Source organism: Delphinus delphis, chromosome 9 (assembly GCF_949987515.2).
Source record: "Delphinus delphis chromosome 9, mDelDel1.2, whole genome shotgun sequence".
Taxonomy (NCBI): domain Eukaryota; kingdom Metazoa; phylum Chordata; class Mammalia; order Artiodactyla; family Delphinidae; genus Delphinus; species Delphinus delphis.
The window spans coordinates 75,331,666-75,347,261 of record NC_082691.1 but is presented as its reverse complement, the minus strand read 5'-3'; the positions used below and the strand labels follow the sequence as shown (position 1 = coordinate 75,347,261).

Genomic DNA, 15,596 nt, shown 5'->3' with positions numbered 1-15,596 from the left:
CACATGGCTGTGATGGACTAACAGAAGAAATAAGACTAGTCCAAGAGCTGCCATGGTTCTGAGCTACATTCACCAATTTGTCTAAATGGCAGATCTCAAACTCACATATTTTCAAGATGATAAAACTAAGGAAGGTGGCTAAGTAGAGACTGTGATGAACTGGAGAGGGCAGACCCTCTCTGAGTGGGGAGCTGCCACAGCTTGTGAGGGAAGAGGACCCAGTTTACGGTATACTTCAAATTTTCAAAAGAGGCTGAAGACATGATTTGTTGTATATGTGACAGCACACAATTTTTAAATGCTGCCAACTAATTCAAATGCATTGTTTTAGGTTGTTTTGTTTTGTTTTGTTTTTGAATGTAAAGGTCAAATAAAACAGGTCAAGGGCCAAAATTAAGTCCATGGGCCACCATTTGCAAACTCTGGCCTAGGCTAAATAATGGCAGAACTACCTGAAAGTGGCTCACCCTTCACCCTCATTTTTAACATTTATGTCACAATGATTTAGTTTCTGGGTTAAATATTTAAATGGATATCAAACAAGTATAATAAAACATTTTGAACTGTATATTAATTATAAAAATTAAAACCACACCCAAGGTTATGGTGCTGATTCTGTTAGCTTTGCATTAATTGAGTCTCATTACCTGAGGACTTTAGAACCTCTCTTCAAAATTACCAGCTACATCACCTTGCTGATATTTTAAGGTAATTAATGTGTCACAAAATGCCACTGTCATCCATCATGCAGTCCAGAAAAACACTTGGAAAAGTTTAAGGCGAACATTCCTAGTGTTAGCTGGAAAAACTTATAACTTCCGGATGAATCTGCCACCATCGTTTTGCACATTTGCCAAGTTCATTAGAACTGCTCTACCGATTGATTACTTGAATAAAAATCTCCAGAATACAGAAACAATAATTTCTTCAATTTCTCTGACTTAAGAGAATTTCACAGGCCTTCATTTTATTTCACTAGGCTTTCATTACAAGGGCTCATTAGAGCACATACAGACTCAAGAGAGGAAATACTGTGCATCAAACTGGCCCAAGGCCAAGAATACCTCTCCAGAGAGTTTGCTCATGAGAAAAGTTCTAAACTGTTCTAAATTCATTGCGTATGATGCCCCATTTTGGTACATTACCTGTATTTTGTTTATTGCTCCAAGAGAATCATACCAAGTTTGTACAGCCCAGGGGAACTGCCGAGTGACTGCCATGCGCAGAACGATGCAGAATGAGATGGTTGTGAATATTTTTCGAAGGCCGATTCCATTAAGCAGTGCATAAGGAAACACAGATAAAAACACTACAAAGAACCCTGAGAAGAAGAAGGCTGAGCTATTGAGGTATCTCACATAGGCTGCCTTCCGGGTCAGTTTCAGTTCTGTTCTACAAAAAAATAAATAAGATTTGGGATGCTTATTTACTTTTCAAATATCAGGCATCTTGGAATTAAAAATCTGAACATAGACTCTCAAATCTTTCTCTCTGTGTTCTGATCCTTGTTCTACCCTGCATGAGCTGTGTGACCTTGTGCAAGTTATATAACCTCTCTGGGCCTCAGTTACCTTATCTGAAAGGGAGATGGATCATAATGAATGTACCAGTGTCTTGCATATAATACCTATAAATATTATTTTAAAATTACAATAATCTTAATAATTATTATTATAATTATTATATTATTTTTATATCTTTATTCACTTCTTTATTAATTTTTAAGATTAATGACACTGATAATTTTTTGTTTGTTGGTTGGTTGGTTGGTGTTTTAAGTAATTAAGTGTGGATATGAGAATAATGACTTATAAAGGAAAAAGACAATTCTGGGATTCCCTAATGGATTGTTAACATTTTAGAAGTTCTAGCTTGACTTTGGGGAACCTTGAAAATAACATATAAGCCATAGAGGAGTGGTTCTCAAGCCTTAGCATGAGTAAAAATCACCTGAGAAACCTGTTAAAATGCAGAGTTTCAGGTCCACCACTCAGAGAAACTGACTGAGTCTGCAGTAGGCCTCCAGAATCTGCAAATGGGGCCTCCCTGATGGCGCAGTAGTTAAGAATCCACCTGCCAATGCAGGGGACACGGGTTCGAACCCTGATCTGGGAAGATCCCACATGCCATGGGGCAACTAAGCCTGTGCACCACAACTACTGAGCCTGCGCTCTAGAGCCCGCAAGCCACAACTACTGAGCCCATGTGCCACAACTACTGAAGCCCATGTGCCTAGAGCCCATGCTCAACAAAAGAAGCCACCGCAATGAGAAGCCTGCGCACTGCAAGAGAGTAGTAGCCCCTGCTCGCCACAACCAGAGAAAAGCCCACACTCAGCAACAAAGGTCCGACACAGCCAAAAGTAAATAAATAAATAAATAAATAATTTTTTAAAAAGAAGCCAAGTGATTCTGTTACAGGTAATTTTTGAAAAATTATAAGTGAGTAGATGCTGTATCCTCCCTGTCTCTCTCCTTTCAGTATAATTATTTGCAATCATACTTCTGATCCTTTAGTCTGAACTACAAATGTGAACAATTTTTTTAACACACGCAGAAGAGGTTTAAATGCACCAATAAGCAGAAAACAGGGAGTGCAGAGACTGGTGAGAAGAGAAGACAATGCTGCCTTCAACCTCCGTCCTACTCTTCCAGGACCATCAAAACTAGAGTCACTTGTGATCCTCCTATTCAGCTCTTGCAAGGGAAAGAGCAAAGATAAAACAGACAAGTAGAGAGTGCTGGTGGGAAATAGCAATAGCTGCGCCCGGCATTTAGTTCCACATGCTTGTACAACTCAGAAAAGTTCTCATTCTCAAGTTGTAGAATTCAGAGGAAATCTTTTTTTTTTTAAGTCTGAAAAAAATGTAATCTGGAGCCCTCTGATGAAGAAAACGAAGTTCAATGTTCCCAATCTACATTGTGACTCCCAGTCTAATGCGGTCTAGCCTACCTATTTTAATTATTTGGTATTGAAGGCAGATTATGATTTGGGAATCTCACTGGGGTGTGACTCTCAGCTCTCCTGGTTATAGCTGTGCCATCTTAAGCAAGTTTCTCTTTCCTCTGATCCTATAGAATTCACATCTACAGCAGAGAAACATAATATCTCCCCTGTGGAGTTGCTGCCAAGATAAATGACAGCACAGCACAGGGCCTTGCACTTAGAATCTACGTGTGTGTTGCTAATCTACAACAGAAAGAAGAACACTATTGGCTAGGCTTATATGTTTTTAATGCTAGAAAATACTGTTTAAAAAAATGTTAATAAATTTGTCAAAATTGTTGTGTATTATAAACAGTTGAGGAAAATGAAAGAAGTGGTACTATAAGAATAATGGAATCAGAAACATCTACAAGAGAAGGAGTACTTCCCAAAACTTCTGCTACCAGTGTCCTTGTCCTCATGGTGAGACACAGCCACCCCCCCCCCCACCTCTGCGGGAGACCCAACAACACTAGCAGAAACTGAAACTCAGCAAGCAATCTGCTGCTGACAATCAAATCAATTTTGTGATATTTAAAACTTTTACTGAGAGGGCAGAAAGCAGAAGCAAGAACTACAATCCTGCAGCCTGTGGAACAAAAACTACATTCATAGAAAGATACAAAACATGAAAAGGCAGAGGGCTATGTACCAGATGAAGGAACAAGGTAAAACTGCAGAAAAAAAACTAAATGAAGTGGAGACAGGCAACCTTCCAGAAAAAGAATTCAGAATAATGATAGTGAAGATGATCCAGGGCCTCGGAAAAAGAATGGAGGCAAAGATCGAGAAGATGCAAGAAATGTTTCACAAGGACCTAGAAGAATTAAAGAACAAACAAACAGAGATGAACAATACAATAACTGAAATGAAAACTACACTAGAAGGAATCAATAGCAGAATAACTGAGGCAGAAGAACGGATACGTGACCTGGAAGACAGAATGGTGGAATTCACTGCTGTGGAACAGAATAAAGAAAAAAGAATGAAAAGAAATGAAGACAGCCTAAGAGACCTCTGGGACAACATTAAACACAACACATTCGCATTATAGGGGTCCGAGAAGGAGAAGAGAGAGAGAAAGAACCAGAGAAAATAATATTTGAAGAGATTATAGTCGAAAAATTCCCTAACATGGGAAAGGAAATAGCCACCCAAGTCCAGAAAGCACAGAGAGTCCCATACAGCATAAACCCAAGGAGAAACACGCTGAGACACATAGTAATCAAATTGGCAAAAATTAAAGACAAAGAAAAATTATTGAAAGCAGCAAGGGAAAAATAACAAATAATATACAAGGGAACTCCCATAAGGTTAACAGCTGATTTCTCAGCAGAAACTCTACAAGCCAGAAGGGACTGGCATGATATACTTTAAGTGATGAAAGGGAAGAACCTACAGCGAAGATTACTCTACCCAGCAAGGATCTCATTCAGATTCGATGGAGACATCAAAAGCTTTACAGACAAGCAAAATCTAAGAAAATTCAGCACCACCAAACCAGCTCTACAACAAATGCTAAAGGACTACTCTAAGTGGGAAACACAGGAGAAGAAAAGGACCTACAAAAAAAAAATCAAAACAATTAAGAAAATGGTCATAGGAACATACATATCGATAACTACCTTAAACGTGAATGGATTAAATGCTCCAACCAAAAGACACAGGCTCACTGAATGGATACAAAAAGAAGACCCATGTATATGCTGTCTACAGGAGACCCACTTCAGACCTAGGGACACATACAGACTGACAGTGAGGGGATGGAAAAAGATATACCATGCAAATGGAAATCAAAAGAAAGCTGCAGTAGCAATCCTCACATCAGATAACATAGACTTCAAAATAAAGAATGTTACAAGAAACAAGGAAGGACACTACATAATGATCAAGGGATCACGCCAAGAAGAAGATATAACAATTGTAAATATTTATGCACCCAATATAGGAGCACCTCAATACATAATGCAACTACTAACAGCTATAAAAGAGGAAGTCAACAATAACAGAATAATAATGGGGGACTTTAATACCTCACTTACACCAATGGAAAGATCATCCAAAATGAAAATAAATAAGGAAACAGAAGCTTTAAATGACACAAAAGAACAGATAGATGTAATTGATATTTATAGGACATTCCATCCAAAAACAGCAGATTACACTTTCTTCTCAGGTGCGCATGGAACATTCTCCAGGATAGATCACATCCTGAGTCACAAATCAAGCCTCAGTAAATTTAAGAAAATTGAAATCATATCAAGCATCTTTTCTGACCAGAACACTATGAGATTAGAAATGAATGACAGGGAAAATAAACGAAAAAAACATAAACACATGGAGGCTAAACAATACATTACTAAATAAGCAAGAGATCACTGAAGAAATCATAGAGGAAATCAGAAAATCCCTAGAGACAAAGGACAATGAAAACACAATGATCCAAAACCTATGGGATGCAGCAAAAGCAGTTCTAAGAGGGAAGTTTATAGCTATACAAGCCTACCTCAAGAAACAAGAAAAATCTCAAATAAACAATCTAACCTTACACCTAAAGCAACTAGAGAAAGAAGAACAAACAAAACCCAAGATTAGCAGAAGGAAGGAAATCATAAAAATCAGAGCAGAAATAAATGAAATAGAAACAAAGAAAACAATAGCAAAGATCAGTAAAACTAAAAGCTGGTTCTTTGAGAAGATAAACAAAATTGATAAACCATTAGCCAGACTCATCAAGAAAAAGAGGGAGAGGACTCAAATCAAAAAAATTAGAAATGAAAAAGGAGACGTTACAACAGACACCACAGATATACAAAGCATCCTAAGAGACTACTACAAGCAACTCTATGCCAATAAAATGGACAACCTGGAAGAAATGGACAAATTCTTAGAAAGGTATAACTTTCCAAGACTGAACCAGGAAGAAATAGAAAATATGAACAGACCAATCACAACTAATGAAATTGAAACTGTGACTAAAAATCTTCCAACAAAAGTCCAGGACCGGATGCCTTCACAGGTGAATTGTATCAAACATTTAGAAAAGAGCTAACACCCATCCTTCTGAAACCCTTTCAAAAAATTATGGAGGAAGGAACACTTCCCAACTCATTCTATGAGGCCACCATCACCCTGATTCCAAAACCAGACAAAGATACTACAAGAAAAGAAAATTACAGACCAATATCACTGATGAATATAGATGCAAAACTCCTCAACAAAGTACTAGCAAACAGAATCCAACAACACATTAAAAGGATCATACACCATGATCAAGCGGGATTTTTCCCAGGGATGCAAGGATTCTTCAATATACGCAAATCAATCAATGTAGTACACCATATTAACAAACTGAAGAATAAAAACCATATGATCATCTCAATAGATGCAGAAAAAGCTTTTGACAAAATTCAACACCCATTTATGATAATTCTCCAGGAAATGGGCATAGACGGAACCTACCTCATCATAATAAAGGCCATATATGACAAACCCACAGCAAATATCATTCTCAATGGTGAAAAACTGAAAGCATTTCCTCTAAGATCAGGAACAAGACAAGGTTGTCCACTCTCACCACTATTATTCAACATAGTTTTGGAAGTCCTAGCCACTGCAATCAGAGAATAAAAAGAAATAAAAGGAATCCAAATTGGAAAAGAAGAAGTAAAACTGTCACTCTTTGCAGATGACATGATATTATACATAGAGAATCCTAAAGATGCCACCAGAAAACTACTAGAGCTAATCAATGAATTTGGTAAAGATGCAGGATACAAAATTAATGCACAGAAATCTCTTGCATTCCTATACATTAATGATGAAAAACCTGAAAGAGAAATTAAGAAAACACTCCTATTTACCACTGCAACAAAAAGAATAAAATACCTAGGAATAAAGCTACCTAGGGAGACAAAAGACCTGTATGCAGAAAACTATAAGACACTGATGAAAGAAATTAAAGATGATACCAACAGATGGGGAGATAACCATGTTATTGGGTTGGAAGAATCAACGTTGTGAAAATGACTATACTATCCAAAGCAATCTACAGATTAAATGCAATCCCTATCAAATTACCAATGGCACTTTTTACTGAACTAGAACAAAAACTCTTAAAATTTGTATGGAGACACAAAAGACCCCGAATAGCCAAAGCAGTCTTGAGGGAAAAAAATGGAGCTGGAGGAATCAGACTCCCTGAATTCAGACTATACTATAAAGCTACAGTAATCAAGACAATATGGTACTGGCACAAAAACAGAAACATAGATCAATGGAACAGGATAGAAAGCCCAGAGATAAACCCACGCACGTATGGTCAACTAATCTATGACAAAGGAGGCAAGGATATATAATGGAGAAAAGACAGTCTCTTCAATAAGTAGTGCTGGGAAATTTGACAGCTACATGTAAAGGAATGAAATTAGAACACTCTCTAACACCATACACAAAAATAAACTCAAAATGGAATCGAGACCTAAATGTAAGACGGAACACTATAAAACTCTTAGAGGAAAACATAGGAAGAACACTCTTTGGCATAAATCACAGCAAGATCTTTTTTGATCCACCTCCTAGGGTAATGGAAATAAAAACAAAAATAAATAAATGGGAACTAATGAAACTTAGATGCTTTTGCACAGCAAAGGAAATCATAAACAAGACGAAAAGACAACCCTCAGAATGGGAGAATATATTTGCAAACAAATCAACGGACAAAGGATTAATCTCCAAAATATATAAACAGCTCATACAGCTCAATATTAAAAAAAAAACAACCCAATCCAAAAATGGGCAGAAGACCTAGATAGACATTTCTCCAAAGAAGACATACAGATGGCCAAGAAGCACATGAAAAACTGCTCACCATCACTAATCATTAGAGAAATGCAAATCAAAACCACAATGAGGTATCACCTCACACCAGTAAGAATGGGCATCATCAGAATATCTACAAACAACAAATGCTGGAGAGGGTGTGGAGAAAAGGGAATCCTCTTGCACTGTTGGTGGGAATGTAAATTGATACAGCCACTATGGAGAACAGTATGCCAGTTCCTTAAAAATCTAAAAATAGAATTACCATATGATCCAGCTATCCCACTACTGGGCATATACTCAGAGAAAGCCATAATTCAAAAAGACACATGCACCCCAATGTTCATTGCAGCACTATTTACAATAGCCAGGTCATGGAAGCAACCTAAATGCCCATCGACACACGAATGGATAAAGAATTGGTACATATATACAATGGAATATTACTCAGCAATAAAAAGGAACGAAATTGGGTCATTTGTTGAGACGTGGATGGATCTAGATATTGTCATACAGGGTGAAGTAAGTCAGAAAGAGAAAAACAAATATCGTATATGAACGCATATATGTGGAATGTAGAAAAATGGTACAGATGAACCGGTTTGCAGGGCAAAAGTTGAGGCACAGATGTAGAAAACAAACGTATGGACACCAAGGGGGGAAAGCCATGGGGGTGGAGGTGGGTGTGGGAGTATGATTAATTGGGAGATTGGGATTGACATGTATACACTGATGTGTATAAAATGGATGACTAATAAGAACCTGCTGTATAAAAAAATAAATAAAATTAAATTAAAAAAAAGGGAATGAGAGCATGTCCTTCTACTCTGCCATCTTGAGTCAATCTCCCTATGACTTTAGTCTTGTTAATTAGAATACATCATTAGAATGCTTAATTGTATACCCTGATATGGACATTTACAAATAAAAATAAATAATTGCTCCTGAGTGAAATAAAAGACTTGGAGTTTCTTAAAAAAAAAAAAAAGAACATATATAAGAATCACCTAGAAAGCAGTACTCACCATAATAAAATCACTAACACTATATGAGTCATAAAAATATTTTATCTTATAAAAAAAAATTGAAAGTGACTTTATTACCAGAGAGCAATAAAGAAGTAGATTTTCAGGGAGTGTTACACAGCCTTTTGCCCAGTGCAGCAGTGGCCCAGGCTGAGGTCATCCCTTTGCAGCGCATCCTGCCAATCTCTTCCAGAACATTTTATTTGCTCTTTTGAGTAGAAGCAATTCTTGCTTTCCCATATTTACGTCAGTACTTTGCAGCCTTTTCAGGTAACAATTTCATGCCAGATTAAGGAACCAGATTATACAAGTTAAAACCAAACATTTGCTATTAGAATTGGTTAAACAAAAATACAGAATAGGAAGGATGGATTTCATCTTTTGAGGAAGAGGGGAAAAGAAACCCAAAGTCAAGAAAAGTCAGCACCTAGAATGATCTGACCAGGAGTTTACCCTGAAGCTTGAGAAAACCAAATTCTCTGATAATCTCCTCATCATTCTGGTTATGCCTGTGCCTATAGGCATTTAAGAGTGACCCAGGGGCAAGTGTGATGGAAAACTCACTTGTTAATGAGAAAAACCTTCAACCAACTAAACAAGATCTTTAAGGATGTTTCTGGAAAGAAAATATAATTTCTTTCCTGGATTTGTCTTGAAAGGCATAATAAAAACAGGTGACCAATTATGTTTGGGCAATAAATATGCTTTTACTCTTTCTATTTACACCGCAAAGGACTTAACATTTCAGCATTTCTTTTGTTGTTCCAATCACACACCTGCAGCTCAGTTACCACTGTCTACTGGAATCAGCAGCCTGATATCCTGAATAACCCATATTCACAGCATCCAAAATGCGACTCTTCCCTTTAGGACCTTTTTTCCCCAAGAAATTCTCATGAGCTAATCCATCTTGAAATTATTTGCCCTTTAACAGAAGATCTATGCCCACTGAATCTCAGAGAGCCTTTTTTTTGGATTGCAATTTGTAGAACATGGAACTTGACTGAAGAAAAATGGTCACAGCTATAGATATGCCCTAGTCTATATTTTGTCCAAAATTTTCTCAGTAACAGTATCTCTCAGTCTGTGCTGTACTTTTTTCCTGGCTATAATCTTTACTAATCAGTGAGAGAAAGGTTATCTGAGGTAAAACAAGACCAGATATGTAGACGGTTGCCAAGTACTGATTCTACTTCAGGTGGCAGCTTTCATTACTTGAACTGATTTCTCAAGTGGAGGGTTTATAGAAACACAATGTATAGATATTACCCTGTATTACTCTTAAGTTAAGGAAGAACAAACATATTTTAAACAAACAGAAGGGTTTGTGTTTTGTTTGTTTTTCATGAGCCATAACATATAAATTAAGGAAGCTATAATACTAGAGAATCATTTATTTGGTTCAGAATCATATCCTTATTACTCTAGCAGTTCCATTTAAGGTTTCAATCAGACTCTAGAATCATGACCATTATTTTAGTCAATAAGTATATTAAGCAGCTATAAGCACATACAGACAATTCTTTCATAAGGGATACATATCCTTGTAGTGCAAAATAGCATACTTAATCACCTATGTAAAACGATAGCCCCATGAAAATGACATTAAGCCACTAACACATGAATATTGATATAACTTAATACAACTGTTTGGTTGTCAGAAATTTCAAATATGAGCTGAAGTCCACTCTGACATACTCATTTTTATTTATTTATTTTATTTATTTATTTATTTTTTTTGCGGTACGCGGGCCTCTCACTGTCGTGGCCTTGCCCGTTGCAGAGCACAGGCTCTGGAAGCGCAGGCTCAGCGGCCATGGCTCATGGGCCCAGCCGCTCTGCGGCATGTGGGATCTTCCCGGACCGGAGCACCAACTCGTGTCCCTGCATCGGCAGGCGGACCCTCAACCACTGCGCCACCAGGGAAGCCCAAGACATACTAATTTTTAATATGTTAAACCTTAATTGGCTAATTCAATTGATACTGAAATTATCAGAATGACTTACTGTCTCAGGTTTTCAATTATTTTTTCCATTGCTTCTTCCCAGCAGTAGGCCTTAACCGACTGGATATTTTCAATCATTTCTGACGTGATCACCAGTCTTTCATTAATCTTTCCAGCTCTCTGATCTCTGTAAATAATCCATCCACCAATCAAATACTTAGTAAAAACAAGTCAAAATGTCCACTAAGAACTGCCCAAGCTTTTAAGAAAAGCCACATTTCTTTTATTAAAAGGATGTTTATTTTATTATCAAATATATAGTAACAAAAATAGTATCTGTCATTTAGTAAATGCCTCCCATGTGCCAGACACTGTATTAGATGCATGTCATACATTATGCCTAATCCTTCTGACAACCTAACAGAGGTGATTACCTCCATTTTAAAGACAAAAAAACCCAGAAACACAGTGGCTGAAGCAGCTTGACACAGGTCATGTAACTAGTAAGCATGCAATCTGGGATTCAAACTAAGAGCTATTTGACTCCAAAATTTGTACACTTTCTATCATACTCTAGCTGGCACACTAGAAGTCCTCTTTCATAAGCAGTGACTGGTGTCACCGATTCATTCTGTAATAAAAAGCAACTAAGGCTGTGGTGTGATGATTCATGAACCAGGGTAGAAAAAGCCTATAAACTCTCCCCAAAATATATGTATTCCCTCCCATTCACATAAATGTTTTATCCATTGTACCTAAATCTCTGATGTGCAAAAAGTGAACTGGATGGTAACATATTTATAAAGAAATTCTATAGACTAACAAGCAAAAAAATGTCCCCTTGATATAGAAAGTATTATTTATGTCATGAAAATAATTCCTTTTTTGTGACACCTAGCAAGGAGACCACGGTTCAGTGCATAGAGAAGTTCTGGTTTTACTAGAGTGGGCTTTTGGAAAACCTAATTTTAAACCCTTTCAAACTATGTACATAAGAGCGCTACCTGTACTTCATCAGCATTTTCCCTAATCCGGCTTGAAAAAGGGCAAGGACTATGAGAAAAGCAAGTCCACAGAAGGCGCAGGCCTGTAACAACTCCCAGAGCAGCCCCATCAGCAGCGTCACTTGCAAAGGAGCAATCCACACGAAATGTGCCAGTGCAAGTCCCTGAAAAATAAAATCACAGTGAAAACCACTGACATTTTATCCTCCATGCCCAAAACAAAGGAAAAAACAATCAAAGAAGAAAGAAATCAAGCACAGTGAGCTCATACAATCAAACACTTCATGGTTCTGAACACACTAAAATCTAGGTATTCACTACATGGAACACGTAGCAATGTGCTTAAACATTCTATGCATAGGATTTCCCCCCAAACAAACTTCAAGTCACTGTGATCTTTTTCCAGTGGAATTGCATGGTGATTGAAGAATTTATTTTAAATAACTTACTTCTGTGTGGATAAAGCAAGAGCCATGACACAGAACATGAGAGAACAAAAGACTCTTCAGAAGTTCAATCTACACAACTGTACAACCCTATCACCTGACAATATATTCAGAATACATGCATGCTCAATTCAACAGTAATTTATTTAGCACCTGCTAAGGGTTTGACACCATGTAAAATACTAGAAATACAAAGGTAAATAAAACAATCTGTCCTCAAGGACCTTGAATTTTATTGTGACAGAAGACAGCACTGAGCAAGAATTGCTCAGAGTATCATACTCAGCCAAAGTAAATAACTGATTTAAAGTATTAAAAGGAAACAAGGTCTGATAGGGACTGAATTTTTAAAAAACCTCATAAATACAAAGCAAGCTGAGGTGCCCTTGAGTTGGGTGGTTCCGTGAGACCCCAAAATCGCACTCTGCTACACAACTGAGCCTTCTCAGTTTTCAGAAATAGGGAAGGTAGGGATGCTTATGACTTAACCACTTATTACTGTTATCTGACCCAGAAAACCTTTGGGGTTGTATGAGTTATAATAAAGATGCATAAAAGATTAAATCAGCAGGTACATACTTCATCAAATTTGTTCACGTTGTTGGAAAGGAGACTAACAAGTTGTCCAATACTTATTTTATCTAGAACACGGCTTGACAGCTTCAAAGTCTAAAAGGAAAATGGGAAGTTAGATGTTGTCAATGAACAATAGACAAATATATTTATAAGTAATGTTACAATACAGCTGAGGAGTTAGGTAACCATGCACGCATTTTTAAGTTAAGGTAATGAAAATTATTTTATGTTCATCTAACTCAGTGTCTTCTCAGATTTATAAATATTTCTCTTTACAACAAATATTACACTGGCATGCCTCTTCTTATTTTATTTTACAGTATCTAGAGAGGAGTAAATATTTTTTCTAATCCAAAATGGGAACAACATTGTACTTAAATATTCATTTATATACTGTAGAGGGTTTTTTTTTGTTTTTATAAAAGATGGAACCAAAGGCAGTGAAATTTGAGATTAATACCTTGGCCTTACAGGGAACTATATTCAATATCTTGTAATAACCTATAATGGAAAAGAACTGAAAATATATATATATATCTGTATCACTTTGCTGTATACTTGAAACTAACACAATATTGTAAACCAACTATACGTCAATAAAAAAAAATTGTTTTAATAAAATCTTGGCCTTAAATTTTTCATGCAATCTTATAGTAATTGTGTTGAATAAAATTACTGTTAAAGTCAATAAAATTATATTACAAATAATTTAATCATTAATAATTTTGTGAAAGATTACATTAATAAAAAATTCTTAAATTTTACAAAGAAAAATATATCCATCTACACAGAATAGAATTTTTATGTAGATAAATTATTATTATGAAAGATCACAGTCATACTTTGCCTATAAAATTTAATAAGAATTGATTTGCCATTAGATGGCTTTGACTGAAGAGTACCTATCTAATATTTGCTTCAACTGAATCCTTCACATATGTATTGAGCACTTAGTAGACACAAATCACTATATTCAAGGCTTCAGGGATTATTGTTAAGATTTCTTAAACATAATTCTTGCCTCAAGATAACCTAGTACATACATAACTAAATATGATAAATTAGTTAAAGGGAGTAGATAGAATAAAATAGGGTGATTAAGAAAAAGTTCCCATATCTGGTTATATAAATCTGCAAATATTTTATTGAGGTTGAATTTTAAGATGGGTGTGTAATAATGAATAGCATTTAGATAAGCACAGATGAATAAGGAATAAAGCAGTTAATTCCAAAATGCTATTAGAGCAATATGGGGCAGGGGCTGGGGGGAATCCATTGAGCTGGATGACACATGACTTGGTAACATACTCAGTCTCAGGTAACTTGAGACTGGGCTTAACATGGGTTCCACATGGCTTAACATGGAGTTTATGTGCACAATAAACAGTGAATATCTGTTCACTCTAGTTAACTTTATCTTCTTAAAATTCACAGGCAAACTCAATCTAGTTTGTATTTAGATTCATTATTTAAAATATAATTTGAATGTATCATGGTTACAGATTTTGGAACAAAGAAAACTATGCTCTATTACAAAATCTGGAACAATGTGGGAAGAATTAGTGGCTGCCTGCCACATGGATGAAACTGGTCAGATATGGTACCAGTTTATTTTAGGGACCAAACCACAGCCACATGGAGATGAATTTGTATTCTTTGGTGATGATGTTAATGCAGGTCAATCGGTGTGGATAGAGGGGTAAAGAAAATGTGTAAGAACACAGATAATCAATGTTGAAAAAGGACAGACACAACTTCTAACTTTTCATTAATGCATTCTGGGTCTGAAAGCACATATATCGCTGTATTTGTGCCAAACATTATATATGAACTTATTCACAAACTAACCTGCTCCTTCTTTGATCTCCCCTCCCCTTAGCCCAGAGCACTTCATGTTTCTCTCTGCCTATGTAACACAATTTGACTTGTTATATTATTTCAGTACTTATTTTATGTTCTCTAATAGTTGGAAAACCCTCCACTTCAAGGATTGTGACTTACCCATTTTAGAAATTTTGAAGCAGTTCTTGCACAATGTTTTATACCTTTTAGGTCTTAGCTTCTCAAAATATTTTATCCATAAAATAGGGATAATAGTTTCTACCATATGGAGTTTTGGTCAAATGAAATGATATACCTAAAAATCACTTAGAAGCTTGTCATGTACATCCTTAGCTATTAGTTATCATTATGATAAAATCACTTTTATAAGTATTTTTAAACTGGATTCAACTTCCTTTGATATGCATTCTGTGTAAATTCTACCCTCCAAATAATACCTAATAATTTCTTCACTTACATATAATTTCTGGATCAAGATAAAATTTTTATTGATTTATCACCCATGCTTTCCTGGTACTTGTGAACTGATGAGACTGTGGTTCAGGTGATTTGATTAAACTGCAGAGTCGGTTTTTCCCTTGTGCCTCCACAAACGGCTTTTTTGAACAATAAAGTATGGCTATCAAGGTTTTACAACAACACCGATCTTGCATGTATATTATGGAAGTGTTATGGGTTATTTGCTAGAGGGAATTTCAGGTCCATGTCCCTTATAAGCCAAGTATATAAAGTTTTTACATTGGGGAAAGAAAAAAGAGAAGGGTAAAGCAATACCCAAATGATTCAACCAAACAGGTTTCTATAATCACTTGGTAGATCAAAGGGTCACACATGAATCAGGCTGGTGAAAGCACATGTCACTGAGATGACCTTAAATTGTGTTTGTAAGATAAGGAAGTCTTAATCTGAATTCATCCAAAGCACGCTTCAGCAACTTGGGCTCTTAACTGG

The 15,596-nt window shown here is 36.3% G+C and overlaps 1 protein-coding gene across 1 annotated transcript in view; it reads right to left on the bottom strand.

Moving 5' to 3' along the window:
• CFTR (CF transmembrane conductance regulator) overlaps nt 1-15,596 on the bottom strand; it is a 196,137-nt gene that overhangs the window by 130,258 nt on the left and 50,283 nt on the right. The window contains exons 5-8 of the mRNA XM_060020786.1: nt 12,807-12,896; nt 11,782-11,945; nt 10,839-10,964; nt 1,146-1,392 (exon numbers count right to left, since the gene is read on the bottom strand). Coding sequence (XP_059876769.1) covers nt 1,146-1,392; nt 10,839-10,964; nt 11,782-11,945; nt 12,807-12,896 — 627 coding nt within the window. The remainder of the gene's footprint in view (nt 1-1,145; nt 1,393-10,838; nt 10,965-11,781; nt 11,946-12,806; nt 12,897-15,596) is intronic.